The sequence below is a fragment of the Diabrotica undecimpunctata genome, chromosome 7, assembly GCF_040954645.1.
Source record: "Diabrotica undecimpunctata isolate CICGRU chromosome 7, icDiaUnde3, whole genome shotgun sequence".
NCBI lineage: Eukaryota > Metazoa > Arthropoda > Insecta > Coleoptera > Chrysomelidae > Diabrotica > Diabrotica undecimpunctata.
This window is the reverse complement of record NC_092809.1, coordinates 97,271,654-97,288,595: the sequence shown is the minus strand read 5'-3', so window position 1 is coordinate 97,288,595 and position 16,942 is coordinate 97,271,654. Positions and strand designations below refer to the sequence as shown.

Here is a 16,942-nt window from a genome sequence, read left to right as displayed (position 1 = left end):
GTCTGTGGACTAGTACGTAATCCGATTCACATCGAAAACCTTCCCATTGGCCAACTGACCTAGAAATATCTAAAATCTTTACATATTCGTGTATAAATATGGGCGATTTTCAGGTCATCCAAGACAGTGCTTAACAGGCTCTCCTATAATAACTCACATCTCGGACCCCTCTGCTCTGTTATCTTCTGTTCCTCCAGACTCTGCAATTTTATTTTCTTCAACTACGTATTGGTGTTTTACTTATATGTAAGGAAATAGCTAGTCTTTATCAAGGCAAACTGTGACGGTCAAAGCCCTCTGCAAAACGTAAGAGGCAAAAACGGCGGTTCGTCCTTTTTCTCAGTCGAGACGAATTATTCGATTTTAGACATACACAAAGCTATAAAAGTATGTGTCGTCAAGTTTTACTCTCATATTATGTCCACATTTTTTGTTCCAGTTGTTTAGTGTTAGATCTATACAAAATTTGTGACAGGCAGCAACCTTGTCGAAGTCACTTATCGACTTTAAACAGTTCTGAGTAGTTTTGTCTGACTTTTATTCCATATTTATTCTCTTCTTAAAGTGATTTAACGGCGTTTATATAGTTCTTATCTACTTCCTAATTGTCCGTTATCGTCCGTTATATGTCCATAGGTTGTTTATTGGGGCACTGTCATAGGTCTTTCAGACGTCCACGAATACAAAGTGCAATTCAGTGTCAAATTTAAATTTATTAATTTTAAAAATATTACAACATATAGATTATTTGGTTCCTTCTTTAAAGTAAATAATATTTTACTTATCTATTCCTAAAACTAAAACTAAAATAGCATATTACACAATTTAAATATTAAATTTTGTAAATTTCTCAACAAAAGCATTCAAAATTATATAATTTAATTTTATAAAATTATGAAATATAATACAAATATAACTTTCCTTTTTAATTAACATCAATTTGCATGTAATTACCGTAGTATCCCAAAATATCGCAATTTTTACAAGGAGATGGACGTCGATTTTCTTGAACTACCATGTTTTCCAGTTTTTCAAATCGAGGTTGGTGTTTTTGAAGAGTTTTATACCATAAATCTAAAAAAAAACAACATTGTTTTATAAAGCTTTGCTTTTTTAAAATATGCCATTTACCTTTTAATTCATTCATTGGTTTTTCATCACCACCATAGTCTTTGGGCAATATTTCTCTTGGTACATATTTGTAAAGATCACTTAAAGAAGTATGAACAAAAACCTGAAACAAATTTGCCCTAATGTACTTATTTTCATAAATTGTTTTATTTAAATTAACTAATGTCTACGACGTTAAATCTTGTGATAGAGCCCAGCGGTTTTTAAAAAGAGTATGGTTATATAGTAAGAGAGGCCTAAACGATGGAGAATGGGACAACAGAGAGAGAGAGAGAGATGAAAACAACTGAGCGAGGGAAGGCAGTGAATACTGTAGAAACCCTGAATATATATATATATATATATATATATATATATATACATATATATATATATATATTATAGTTTTCTGCCGAAACGTTGATTTCTATGGAAAATAAAATCTAGTTCCACATGTAATATAATTTATGAACCTAAACCCAAGAAAACATATATATATATATATATATATATATACATAAAACAAAACACACACACATATATATATATATATATATATATATATATATATATATATATATATATATATTCGTGTTATCGTGATCTCTGTAGGAAGTAGGTTGGAACTATAATGCTTTATACAGGTTAGTAAATCATTTGCAGTCATTGAGGATCTGTTTCACGATTAGGTAAACATTGCAATGGTGACAAGTTAAACTAAGGACTTCAAGAAACTATGGGTAAGTTTGGTGTGGATTATTTGGTATTCTCTAATAAATCGATGCTTTTCTTCTAGGTAGGAAGTGCAGGGAGAGATGACCTATAACCAATTCGAGTTCATGAAGAGTTGTTTTGCTCTTTTGCCATAATTTTTGCTAGATATCCTCTACTGCCATTTTGAAAACGAGATTGAGATCGTTAGCTAGTTGAATTATGATTATTCCAGTACTATAGTTGGTAGCTTCTTTAGCAAAATAATCTGATCTGTTTCATTACAAGTAATTCCAGTATGAAAAAGTAGCCATATGAGACGACTGTCATTGTGAGCAGAGAGAATTTGGTAGATGTCATAAATGTTTTGAATCAATGGGTGGTCAGTGAAAATTATATTGATTGAACGGATAGATAGAAGGAAATCTGTACAAATGGCAATATGTGTGTTTTAATAAAAGATGCATGTAAAAGCTAGCAGAATACTATATTGTGCGCCTCTGTAAACCCTGCATGTTAAGAGTAACTTAGATTATCTTAGTTCATGTGTTGTGTTGACTGCATAGTTATAATCAATATATTGTAAATCTAAAATACGGTGACAACAAAATAAGAATTAGCTTTAGAGAATAAATAAACATTTATGGTCAAACAAAAAAAAATTAATAAAATGTTCACTTACTTTTTCTCTTAATCGTCTATACAGGTACTTTCTCATCACTGTTATTATAGCATCAGCTACACTAGGTGCATTAATAATGTGCATTTCCTTAATTTGATTATTCCAGACTTCCTAAAGTAAGGAAAGTTATACATAACGGTTTTTGTGTTGAAGAACTATTTTATTATTGTTATTTTTACCTCGCAGATAAAATCCACTTTTTTAAACATCTGTGGTGTGACTTTTGCTACATGTCCCAGTTTTAAATTTTTGTAATCCAAAACATAAATATCTCCAAGTGAAAGGTCCTCCCAAATTTTTACTTCATTAAAATGAGTCATTAGTACTATAGGTTGATCCCCATCTAACTTCTCGGGATTACCATTAATTTTGCATACAATCACTCTTTGGAAATTTGGAGTCAACGTTGGTAGTGGTAATGTGGTTCTTAAAAGCGTTAAAAATAAATTATTAAGTAGTCGCTATGTCCCAGTGATAGAACCTCATAATATGTAATCGAGAAAATTATATTACATACTTATTAGACACATATTTAATTATAGTATTTTATATTTTAAACACTAAAACAGCATTGGTTGGAATACTTAAGGAATACTTGGAGTCTTAAGAAAACAACTATAAAGAGAGCAATTTTTCCTATAGTTGTATGCTTGCTTAAGTTGCAAGTTACTTTTAATGATCCAATCGTACCGTATGGTCTTTTTTATTAAAAATAAAGATACTCAGCCTTGACACTAAAAATGCAAGAGAAGATATTTTTGTCACTCACCGTAAGACTTAAATGGTTTTATTATTATATCAATATTTTATTTAATTTTTACACCATTTAAAATAATAATCGGGTATTACAATTCATTGGAGCGAGGTGTATTAATTTTTGTAAGACAGGAGCCACTTCACCGCGCTCCAATGCTCCAGACTATTTCTTTCTCGGGGTATGCACCATTTTAAATGGTAGCACTCCACTGTTTTTTTCATATTTCGAGGTCCATTGACCATATGAAATACATAATCAAAAGCCTAATAGGCAGTATGATGCTATTTATCAGTATTATTTTTGTTTTTATTCATAGTTTACTGTTTCTACTGTAAGTCCTCTTATTGACGCTTTAGCCGTGTTTGCTTTTTGTAATGTTGTATCTACACGTTTTTTAAAAGTCTTGATTCATTATTATAACTCCCAATTATTTAGCATCACTTTTCATTTTTCGATTTTCCATTGTATGCTCCATTCTTTCTTAGTTGACTAACGCTGTTTGTAAGTTATTTACCGCAATATCGATGTTTATGTGATTAGTCGCAATAGCTGTATCGCCTGCATAAAGCCCGTGTAGTGCTTCAGATGTGCTTGGAATATCGGTGGTATTATATTGTATACAGTAATGGTGACAGGGCCGCACCCGGTGGTACTCCTGCCTTCGGAGTTCCGAGTTCGGACAGGATTTATCTGTTTGGTTGCCCAAGTATAAAAAGGTCAGTCTCGTCATGGCCCCACCGTATGAATAGCTTTCATTTTATTTATAAGTCCTTTGTGCCAGACTCTATTGAAGGCTTTGTTTACATCCAGAAAGGTTGCTCCTGTGTATTGCCTATTATTGCATTCAGCTGCTATGTACTCTGTTGGTCTGAGTAGCCTGGAGATAAACTCGGCTTCTTCAATTAGTCCTAGCTGGACTATTTCCTCTTAGAGTCTGCTGAAAATGACTCTTTCCACAATTTTGCTGACTGCTAGAAGTAAGCTTATCAACATGTAGCCCTGCGTGTTCAAACCATGGTTTTAACCCGTTATGTGGTTCATTAATTGATAATACTTATCCTTAGATAACAATGTTAGAAATATTATTAAGAATGTATGTACATAAACAAGCAATAGATGCTATAAAAATTAACAGAAATTATATAAAACATGCCCACTTCTATGATAACCATAAACAGTTATCAAAAATGATATTTGCATACAAATTTTAAAGTGGTTTTGAATGTTTAATATACAATACCAGAAATTTATTATATTCTTCTTGATTTTAACGTGGCTTGCGGACTATTCTAATCTCAACATTTATTGTCTTAATAAAGAAACTAAACAGTTTCGAAAGCTCGACTTTCAATAAAAGAGTCTACATATGTTAGTGTTTTAATCACTAGGCCTTTTGAATATATATATATATATATATATATATATATATATATATATATATATATATATATAGATATATATATATATATACATATATAGTGGTCGTTAATTAAGTTATAGAATGTTATACAAAATTATATATTTAAAAAAAGGTAGAGATACTTACACTTCTTCATACAAACCCTTTGTAGTCGATGATAAAGGAAGGTTATTTTGATAAATATCTGGCATAATCGTTCTCACTGAGTAATACATATCCAGCGATTGTTTGCATTTCTCTATACTGAAATTGTTGTTTACTAAGAAATAAGTAATCATGGTGTCAGCTGTAAAAGAAAAAAATATTTGCAGTTTTTCTAAATAAAAAATAAAACACATAATATGTTATACATATTTAAATCTATATTTTGTTAAGTCCATATATTAATAACTTATCCGCTCTAGTGTTAGTACTTTACAAATTTACTTTTGGGCAGCTTCTTCAGGAATAGGCAAATGTTATTAATCATGGTGACTCAAGTAGTTAAATACATTTACTCTAAATACAGTTACTCAAATATTCAGTGCATCTGGAGGAGAATCGTAAATCCCTGAAACTTGGAAGTCAGTTTTACCTCCGAAGACGTAGATTACATTCAAGATTATTAGAACGTGAAGAACGTAATTAAATTGATGAAAGTATACTGTATTATTATATGGATGTTACAGGTGATCATTTCGAACATTTAATTGGTTAATTTGATGAAATTTTATGTTTTTTCTTATTACTGTGTTTAACCAATAAATGAATTAAATCCAAAATTATCTTTAAAGTTAATATAAAAATAAAAAAAAATTTAGTGTAATCGAGAGAAAAAATTACCTTTCAAATGATCTGCCACTCGACCACACTTGCTATTTAAAAAAAAACTGAAAGTTGATGCGGGGCAGTAGATTGTTTCGTTTAAGAGCATGGTTTTGCATAAAAATTCCTCCCCTTTCCAATACAATTGACGTGTTTTCTTAAATTTTGAAGTAACTCTTCGTTTCTCAGTTTCTGGGAGGGGGTCAAATTTTCGTTGGAACACACTGTATATGAATAAAATGAAAAACAGTACGCGGCGACGAACACAGTAGTTTCTGTAAGATTATGAAGAGCTCTTTTATCTACAACCTACTTCCTATTTAAATGGGAATAAGCCACAATTAATTAGTAATTACTTTAACATGCCACAAGAAAATAGCTTTAGAACAATACTAAGAAACCTACTTCCTATTTAATAAAAATCCAAAAACACAAAAATATCAGAGTAAAATAAAAATGAAAATTAAACTAGAAAATGGGTATAAGAAATTTAAAAAGCTAGTTAATTTGTTATTTATTATTTCAACTACAATTCTAGTATATTATTATTACCTGGTATTTCCGGCAGGTGATTCTGTGTTTTAATCCAGCTTTTAATAATTTCGACATCATGAACAACGTTCGCTTTACTTTTTCCAAAATGATTAAAGATTTTTTGAAAATCTGTTTTAAACGACATATTTACTTTACCTTTTACTTTTACAGTTACTTCTATGTGAGAAAAGCGATACAAGTATTCTTATATTTCTTTCGTATTTTGACTGAAACTTTAAATACTAGAAAATTCAAGGATATCTACTCCATTAGATATAAGTATAGTTGTATAAATTTAAAAATATTGACAAAAAAAGTCCATACAAAACAATTTTTATTAGGTATTAAGTATAACGTAATACGAAATATATGCAGCTTAAATATATTCATCTATAAACAAGTTTTTGTTACAAAATAATAGATGTTGAATAAGAAAATAGTTTTCGGTAATAGTAATAGTTTCTCCCATTTGGTATCCTTTCTTATTTGAACCATGATCAGATGGAACAATAGAGGACTCAGGGAATCCCAATATCTTATCCCAGTGCCAGATTCAATTGGATCAATTAATTCTTGTTCTACTTTTACTTTTATTTTGTTGTTCTAGTAAATAATTTGATCGTTTTGATTACTTTTTAAGGAATTTATTTTGCGTACAATAAGTTAATACCGTCGTTTAATTTGAATCCATCAAATGTGTTCTTAAGGTCCACAAGTTCTGCTAGTGTTATAATTTTCTTCAGTTTATTTTTTATCACTTTGGTTGTTAATTGCAGTGTTGTGTTTGATAAATGAATTCCCCTGTAATTCTGCGGGTCCGATTTGTCACCCTCTTTAAAGAGTGGTATTTTTGATGGATATTGAGGATGTTTGACCTCCATTCTTAAAGAATTCTGTTTTGTTGTATTATTTTTTGAATTAGCTTTAATAGCTTAGCCTTTAACCTCTCCTTCCTCAATGTTTATTTCTTTATTTGTTGTCAATTCTGGTATTGGTTGTTCATTATCGTCACTTTTAGCAAATAGGGATCGAAAGTAGTCTATCCATGTTTCCTTCTGAATGTGCTTCGTTTTTATTACTTGGTTTATTTCTTTTCTTTGTCTTTCGATCATTCTCCATATTTCTTTTTATGTCCCGTAGAAGTCGTGTTCCATCTGTTTTGAGAAGCTTTGCCAGTGTTTCCTTTTTATTTGTCTGACTAAAATCTTCGTTTTATTTCTAATTTATTTATAGTGGTTGTATGCCTGTTGTGTTTGTTGTGTTTTGTATTGAAAACGGGTTTTTTTCTTTTCTTCACATTTTGTCTTTACTTCCTATCTAACCCATGTGGTTTTTTTTTGATATGTCTAGAGTTTATTTATTTTTAACTACATAACAAATGCAAATATTATTTGTAGCAAGTCAAATAAAATACATAGTATATAAAATGGGAATATAAAACGTAACTTAAATATATCACAAACAAGAACACATACTAAACAGAAAAATATTCATGGCAAAGTTATGGTAAGCAGTTCAGTGGATGTTATAAATATTTCTGAACAGTAAAAACAATGTTTCAGAAGATATTTTTTTATAACCATTTCGACACTATTACAGCTTAACTGTTTAATACTTTTTAAAATATTGTCTATTTACCTATACAAGGATTTTTGCAGCTGTCGCCGCCTTCCTTCTTTCAGCCAACGTCTCCAGTCCTTTAAAATATTGTAATAGTTATAATTAAGGCAATTTTTATCTAAAACACGTAATTTACAGCGATTTGTTCATAGATAGTGACAGTTGGCGTATTATGAACTTGGACGTCAGACTGCCTAATTATTGGGCGCGTTTTCTGTGATTTCAGTTAGAACTTAAAATATCAACAAAGAAGATAGCGACATAATTTTTAATTTAATAAAGGCGGTCGGCAGTGTTCTAAATAACTAACCCCTGCTAAAATCCTGATAGCTTTCTTTTTCATTCTAAAAATTTGAAGTGCATTTGTTAAATTGTCCCATATGATTAAACGATAGTTTAAGTGAGAGTGGAATGAGAAAAAATATGTCATTTTTATTGTTTCAATGTTGAAAACCCCTGCTAGTTGGCAAACAAATAATAAACTTTTTCTTTAGTTGCTTTTTCTTTGGCTGTGAGATATGAGCCGACCTGTTCAGTCGATTATCTATGGTAATTCCCAAGAGTTTTTGTTATTTATGTTATCAGTCTTTATATTATCTGAATCATTGTGTAAATTACTTGCAGGTATAACCAAATTGTGCCTTTTATCAGAGTTAAGTTTTAGTTTATTTGCATCAAACCATGTGCTAGACTTTTAAATCATTACTATGATGTGACAGCAACGGAATGGAACTTAATATTAAAAAGTGTCACTTAATTGTTTTTAAAGCTCGATTCCAGCTTGTCTTATATCCCCCATATCTCACCTGTTCTCTCAAAATTACTTCAACTTTTAGGGTTTATCAAACGTTGTACGAAAGACTTTCTAAATATCCTATCCATAAAAATTTTTGATTGTTTACTTGTGAGTCCCCACCAAGATTACTGGTCATGTGTTTGGTCTCCTCACTATAACACCCATATTCAAGCTATTGAAAGAGTTCAACACAAATTCTTAAGATTTGTTGCATTTAAACAAAATCAGAAGATTGAAGAAATTAACTATTCGAATATGGAAAGGTCCCTCAACATAACTTGTCTCCAAATCCGACTCATGCACAAAGATCTCACTATGTTTTGTAGTATACTACACTCTATGTCACTTCTCCAAGAAATTAAGGCACCACTTCAATAAATCATTTTTATTTGTAAAAGGGTAAAGAATAAAAAATGAAACTTCACCAGATTTATTCTACATTTTATTAGTAATTATAACAATTTGTCTACTCATCAGAAAATGTTGAAGTACAGGAGAAAAAAAAATAAAACGGAAAATTCTAAAAAAATAATGATAAGAAAAGTAAATTAAAATATGAAAAAAGTCTTAATAACGAGTGTTTCCACCTCTACTACGTATAACAGCCTCACATCGTTGGCCCATACTTAAAATTAATTACCGTATTTCATTTTGGTCTAGTTCTCTCCAAATCTGGATCAGTTTCTCTCCCACTTCCTGTAAGTTGTTTGGTTGTATCGGTGTCGCTCTTAATCACCTACCAAGGATATCCCAGAGATTTTCAATCGGATTTAAATCCGGACTATGTGCTGGCCATTCCATAGTGTTAATTTCTACCTCTTCTAGATAATTTCTGACGATCTGTGCAGCGTGAGGTCTACTACATGTTGCTCCAGGATCTCCAGTATGTACTTTTCAGCTGTAACAGTTCCATTTTGTATGACCACTAGGTCCGTGCGTGCGGTCAAAGAAATACCACCCCACACCATAACGGATTCTCCGCCAAAAAATGTTTGAGAAGTTACACTGAGCATATCGTTCGTTGGGTCGTCGCAACACACGAACACATATGTCGTTATTGTACAAACAAAATCGGGATTCATCAGTAAATAGCACTCGTTCCCCGTCAGCCTCTAACCAATTAACGTGTTCTCTGGCAAAATGTAGTCTCCCCCTTCGATGCCCTGCAGTTAATAGAGGACCTCGAATGGCAATCCTAGGTGTTAAGTTGTATTCTCTAAGTCGCTGGCGAACAGTTTCAGTACTAATATGTATAGCATGCACGTCTCGAAGCTGAACTTGTAGACTTCGATGTGTTACAAAACGTTGTCGAAGAGCAGAAATTCTTAAAAATCAATCTTGAATAGGGGTAGTTACCCGGTTTTGTCCTTGCCCCGGTCTGCGTGTATGATCCCTTGTTTCGAGAAATCTTTCTAACGCCTGTGAGACGGATGTGTGGGACACATTAAACCGACGACCAATTCTTCGGTAACTCCAACCTTCTTTCGACAGTATTACTACTTGGGCACATTCATCTCGGGTTAAATTACGTGATTGACGCTCCATAATAAACACAATTAACAATAATCAACAATTAAACAGTAGCCAAATAAAATTCGTGAACACTTGGAAATTAGTATATTTATAGAATTAGTACATTTTTTGCTTCTTTTTGTTTTGTTGCAAAAAAAACTATAGCGATAAAAGTCAATAAATATAGAGTGTACGAATATCATATACAAGAGGCTTGCAAAATATAACATTACAATGGAAATTTTTATTAACGCTAATAAAATATGTTAATATTTCAAAGTGGTGTGTTAATTTCTTGGGGAAGTGTATTTTTGGTTCTAAACTATTGGAAACAATTAATCTACATACATGTTTCCAGTAGACAAACAAGGCTAAACCCTTTTATGTTAGACCCCATCGCATAAACTGCGGTTTGTGTTATAGTATTCCAAAAGAATTTAAAGCTCAGCTTAAGAACTCTGTGTGATAGATTAATGTCCTTGTGTTTTTTTACATTCTTTGTTAATATTTGTTATTTACTGTTCCTACGATTAAAATCTTTTAATTTAATTTAAGTAGGTTACCTTAAGAATCTTCTGTAATTTATCAATAGTGCATATTGTATAACGCATGTCGTATCATCTGCGAATTGTACGAATGGATTTGTACGGAAATATGAATTTAGACATATCGTTAACATAAATAATGAACAAAAAAGGTCCTAAGACCGAACCTTGTGGGATGTTTTACGGATGGCAAATTGGAGAGATGACCTTTAGACATTACCGCCTGGTGTCTACCACAGAGATAAGAAGTTATAAGCTTAAGAGGGATACCTCTGATTCCGTAGTAATTTAATTTGTGGAGCAATGTTTAAGTCATGTGAAACGCAGTTAAAAGCCTTCGGCAAGTCGCAAAGCGAAATTGTTATGCGATTACTGCATTCAAGCCCCTCAATCACCTCGCTCACAACATTAAATACCGTGTTCGTAGTAATCGAGCACTTCTGAATTCATATTATGAGTTGCGAAATGAATTATTTGACTTAAAATAGGAATAAAATTGTTATTTGATAACCTTTTCAATCACTTTCCCAGAAGTAGAAACAATGCTTATGGGTCTGTAATTGTCAGTTTTTGTGGAATCACCTTTTTTGTAGATAGGTAATACTTTTGAGTATTTTAGTACTTCTGTTAATACTCCAGTTGATAGAATTAAATTAATACGATGAGTGAAAGGTATTAAATCTATTTGGTAGGTTTTCTTTTATTATTTTGCTAATAATTTCGTGAACGTCCCTACAGTTAGAATTATTACGCGACTTAATTCTTTAAGAGGCCTCTCCTTCCACAAGAGAACGAAAAAAAGGACTTGCTTGGAGAAGGATAATTGATTTATAATTGAAGAGGACATTGACCTTAAAAGTGGGAAGATATGTAATTATATTCTCTGCATTTGTAGTAAAAAATTGATTTATTTCGTCTGGAGGTAGAGGTAGGTTGTACCGAACTGGATCTTGTGTTGCTTCTTTCCAAATTTACTATTTTCCAGTAGTCTCTAAGTTTATTATTCTAATTAGTAATAAAATCACAGTAAGCTGACTTTTTAGCAATTTTTAATTAAAGATTATATTTAAATTTTTGTTGTTTATATACTTTGAACAAAATTCGGGATCCTTATTGGCATCTGCAGTGTGTTTAAAAGATTAGATCTATAAGAGTTTAAATCATTATTATACCATTGCAATTGGTGTTTTTTAGCAGTTTGTCGTACTTTTTTTAGTGGAAAATGCTTCAATATTAAGTTGTTATAAGTTTCGATAAGAAAGGCTGTTAAAAAATCAGAATCATTATTAATATCATAGAAAAAGTCCATTTTTGTACTAGCCAGCGTACGTTTAAGCTCCTGTAAACCAGAATTAGTGTCAAAAACGTTTTAGTGTTCATTACTTTCCTCTCTCCAAGAGATTCTTTTGTTTTTCCCAGTTTTCCTTCTTCTTTTATATATAAGTATTCAGTGGATTTCGTATTTTACACCTTGATACTTATTTTTGTTTGTATTGGTGCGCTCTCTTGAGTGTGAAGTATTTCATGATGATTTCTAAAATAAAATAAATTACGTTTATTTTTTTCTCTTGTTGAATATACATAAACATATAAAGTATAACAAACAAAAAAGAAACACTGCATATATACACATAATATTTTATATAAAGCCACCTCTTAAAGACACACCATCGTGAATTATGATAGAACAACGAAAAACGCAACGAAAAGAGAATTCCCAAAAAGCTATTTGTAACTTTGTTCCCTACTCTGATCGAGTATTGATGCTGCCTCTCAATTTAATCCAAGTATATGCACCCACTGCAGACAAGGAGGAAGACACTATAGGGAACATTTATGAACGAATTGGTAATGCATTAAAGCTGACTAAAAGATATGATCAAAAATATTATAATGAGAGATTTAAACGCAAAAGTGGGCCAAGGAGAAGTAAAGAATTGTGTGGGGCGATATGGACTCGGGGAGAGGAATGAACGTGGCGATAGACTGGCTAATTTCTGTATCAATGAGAAACTTCCTTGTTAACCTTGGTAAATACCTTGTTCAAACTTTCTAAGCATGTATTATACACATGGAGGTCACCAGCTGACGATAACACCAAAATAGTCAGAAATCAACTAGATTATATTATCTTCAACAGAAGATATAAACATTCCATAATATTCTCCAAAACTTATCCAGGAGCGGACATATCCTCCGATCACAATCCGGCTGTTTTGTCGATGAGAGTGAAACTAAAGAATGTAAAACACCCTAGCTCCAAGAAAATCATGGATACAAGGCGGCTCAAAACAAGACAACCCGCACGAAGTTTAAAATAAACGAGAACTTAAGGAAAGTCAAAGAAGATAATGCAGAAACTCTAACGATTGACCGACCAAAAATGAAAAAAAAAATTCCTGAGTGTCAGGACTAGCAACCTCCAGTGGAGTCTTACGTTGCCTTGATATCAATTCCTATTGTAACTTAAACATCCCAGTATATAAAATCAAGTATTGTAACTTAAATTCAATTTAACAACATTTAACCCAAGTATTTAATGGCTCAAAACATGTACATCCAGATAACACTGATGATGGAATATTATTTCCGAAAATGTTCTGTGATGTAGCCCGATAGGGTATTTTAATTATATACCTTTTATAAAGGATTTTTAAATATTTTTTGTATAAAGCAAAAGATCTGAATAAGAGGTGACACTTCGACCAATGAAAAGAAATAGAAGATCTGGATAAAAATTATTAAAAATTACAGGTTCTAGAAAAAGCTTAAGAACGAATATCCTTAAAAATGATGGAGGAGATTTTATTACTGATGTGAAAAAAATATTGTGACACTGGACCAATTACATCTAAAGGCTCTTTAATGATGAAAGAAAAGAACTAGTTAGTATTAGAAACCACAGAGGATACCGGACCACCAATATTACGGGAAGAAGTTATATATGTCATCAAAAACACAAAAAAAACCAAAGTTACTGGACCAGCTCTTAGCCACCAGGGAGCAGATGCGTCATATTTGAAAAACCAGCCAATCTCGGAGAAACAATGACAGAATGTATAGTTGTGCTTCGATAGGTCGAGTTTGTGCTTGTACCTACGGTGCTACATTGATGCAATTGTATTTGATGTTATTGTTGCTCTAAGGTTTTTTTACAAGTACGCGAAAACATTGACGTAACTGATTTCTATCATTTTTCATCTGGATTTCTCGTTATTGTAAGGCAACATTGACACAAGTGCATTTTATGTAAATAAAATATACACCAAGATCCCCAAACACTAACACTTGATAATGTTTTTTGACATCGGTATACTTCTAGAACAGGAAAACCTCTAGCTGCTAAAAAATGGAACCTGTGTGTACCGACATATGCCGTTTGAAATGTCCAAATAGCGTATCTAAAAAAGCTAAGAAAGACACAGTTTAAAGAATATTGGGCATTAGGGTTTTTGCAAAGACAGCGAGATATTTTGATATTCAGCCCCTTGAGTTGAGCTACCATTTCTGCTTCAAAATCTTGGGCATTTTTCATTACATGCAAGCGAATATAAGAACGGTTATGTTAAACGTTTCTGAAAGAGCTGTTCGCTCTATAATTAAAGTAGTTTCAACTAAAAAAAAACTGCTACTAGGCTACGGCTCCACGAGCGACAGATTGTCGCTAGCAGTTGCAGTAACATGTAGCTTGATAAATGAAAACAACAGCAGTGATACTGAGTGGCTCCACGCGCTGTAGATTGTCGCTTCATTTCGAGACCGTGACGCGTCGTCAAGGTCGTGTCGCGTTCGAATAGATCCGGACCTATTTTTTAGCAGTAATTTGTAGCGCGTTTGTGGCTCCACTAGCAGTAATTTGTCGCTTGTAGCGGTAATTGCCATTTACTCGGATATTTTTGTTCTTGTTTGTTTATTTCTCTGTGTTTGTTAAGTTGTTTCTTTGTTTTTATAAATTACTTTAAAGTTTTTTCATACAATTATGTATCTTAAATCGCAACAAAAAATTATAAGTTCTAGATTATTCTAGATAACAAAAATGAATGGATGGTTTTTTTTAATCCCAATTAACCGTATCAAATTGTACTTAATAATATATGGCATTATTAAACAAGAAAAAGTTGAATAGACAGAATAAACAGATTTTATTGATTTCCCGAAAATCTTTTTTTTGGATTTCCTTCTTCGAACTGGTGATTCATTTCTATATAAGTGGTTGTCTAACCATGTCATATAAATAAAATTTTAATAATTATTGTTTATAGTAAAATTTTATTATCCTTCAGTACTAATGTTTCATTTCAAAAAAAAATGCAACAAAGCAGATTTTATGTCGCATCAGAATTTTTTAAATTATTGTAACATAAAAAGCAAGTTAGATATTGGAAAAGGAAGATTCATTACATCAACCCAATATAATAAATGAATATAATCGACATATGGGAGCCGTCGCCGTCGATCTACTTGATAATTCAGTAGCTAATTACAGAATAGAATACGCAGAGGTAAGAAGTGGTGGCGGCCCCTTTTTATTCTAATGAAAGTTAAATAGTTAAATCTTTTGTTTTTTTTATTTTTAGATAGATACATGTATAGGATTATAAAATATGTATTGTTCTGAAGCTATTTTCTTGTGGCATTTTAAATTAATTACTATTTAAATGGGAATAAGCCACAATTAAAGGTTAAAATACGTTTATTGACGTTTCAATTTCCACTTCGGAAATCGTTCTCAAAATACAAACATTAATTTAATTATTAACAATAAATTTTAATATTGTTCTGAAGCTATTTTAAACGTCATCTTATTAATAAACGTCAATAAACGTATTTTAACCTTTAATTGTGGCTTATTCCCAGTTAAATAGTAATTAATCAATTTTAATTTACTAATGTTTGTATTTTGAGAACGATTTCCGAAGTGGAAATTGAAACCTCAATAAACGTATTTTAACCTTTAATTGTAGCTTATTCCCATTTAAATAGTAATTAATAAAATATGTAATTTGAAATCTTACTTTAAGGTAGGTAATTGCTAATTTTTCTTCTGGGCTTAGGTTCTGCTTCACGCATTGATGTATCCTGTTTTCGTATGACATCTTCTATTTCACATAATAAAAAATTAAAAGAAGACACTGGCATCCTGTTATATTTAAAAAACTTATCAGGATATTCTTTTTATTTGTTGTGTAAAACAAAAAAATTTCCCCCTGTCTGTCTAGGCACTAGAACAGGGTGAATCTACCATTTCCGTTGTTTTTTAACCCTACGTCGACGGCACAATGCCAATATTAAATCAACTTTATGTTGAAATGATAGATTATCCATTCTATATTATTGTATTATCGGTGTGAATTTATTTTACTTATTTATTTTATCTGCTATATACACGGACATTATATAAACGGACAAGATACCAATGATTGTAGCTGCGTCATATTAACGCTCATGGAGCCACTACAAGACCAAAACGCGGCGATATGCGTGCTGTAAACTGTCGCTCGTGGAGCCATGATTTTACTGCTTTACTGCCGCCGTCATTTTACAGCTATTATCGCTCGTGGAGCCGTAGCCTTATACCAGAAGATAAACGTGGGAATCACGAGAGTCACAAGAAAATAAGTGACAAAATTTTGAATTTTGTTTGTAGCCATATAAATTCAATTCCACGAATTCAAAGTCACTATCTTCGAAGTGATTCTTCGAGGCAATACATACACGGTGGTTTAATTATTGCGGAACTTCACAGGAACTATATAAAGTAACGAAAAGAAGCAAAAGAAAAAGAGTCAGCAACCTACGACTGTTATTCTCGTATTTTCAACAGCGAATTTAATATAGGGTTTTTTATCCTGAAGAAAGATCTTTGTGACCAATGCGAATCTTTAAAAAATACCAGAGCAGAAGTAAAAGAAAATATGCAAACAACCATTGTAAACGTACTCACGTTCAAACCATTTAAACCATTGAAAGTCACTTGGAGGGAAAGGATTTAAGTCGTAAAGAAAAAACTAACAATAAACTGAAAACAAAAAATTCTGATAACAATATATATCTGGCCACTTATGAAGTACAAGCAGTGCTACCTGTACCAATAGGACAAAGTTCTGCATTTTTTTACAAATCTCGCTTAAACGGTTATAACTTTACAGTAGTAGAAGTAAAGGCGAAAAAAAGCCAAGTCTCCGAAACAGATAACACTTGTGAAATTGATACCGTTGATGCTGGTAATTTTTTTAATGAAGTAATGGGAAATAGGGGAGTAATAGAAATCGGATCTTGCGTTTATTACTATCTAAAAGAATTGACAATAACCAGCTCAGCAGTTGATGTAAGTTTTTATTCCGATAACTGTGGAGGCCAACAAAAAAATAAATTTCTAATAGCCATGTACCTGTTTGCTGTCAATACTTCAATTCTATTACTCACAAGTACTTTTTACGCGGTCACACCC

At 31.9% G+C, this 16,942-nt stretch overlaps 1 protein-coding gene across 1 annotated transcript in view; it reads right to left on the bottom strand.

Annotated features, from left to right (window-relative positions):
* Positions 1 to 693: 693 nt before the first annotated feature.
* The window catches only part of LOC140446563 (uncharacterized), a 76,737-nt gene continuing 60,488 nt past the window's right edge, over positions 694 to 16,942 (bottom strand). Inside the window, exons 15-20 of the mRNA XM_072539126.1 lie at positions 6,037 to 6,222; positions 4,807 to 4,966; positions 2,683 to 2,929; positions 2,504 to 2,614; positions 1,132 to 1,234; positions 694 to 1,074 (exon numbers count right to left, since the gene is read on the bottom strand). Coding sequence (XP_072395227.1) covers positions 926 to 1,074; positions 1,132 to 1,234; positions 2,504 to 2,614; positions 2,683 to 2,929; positions 4,807 to 4,966; positions 6,037 to 6,222 — 956 coding nt within the window. The 3' untranslated portion in view covers positions 694 to 925. The remainder of the gene's footprint in view (positions 1,075 to 1,131; positions 1,235 to 2,503; positions 2,615 to 2,682; positions 2,930 to 4,806; positions 4,967 to 6,036; positions 6,223 to 16,942) is intronic.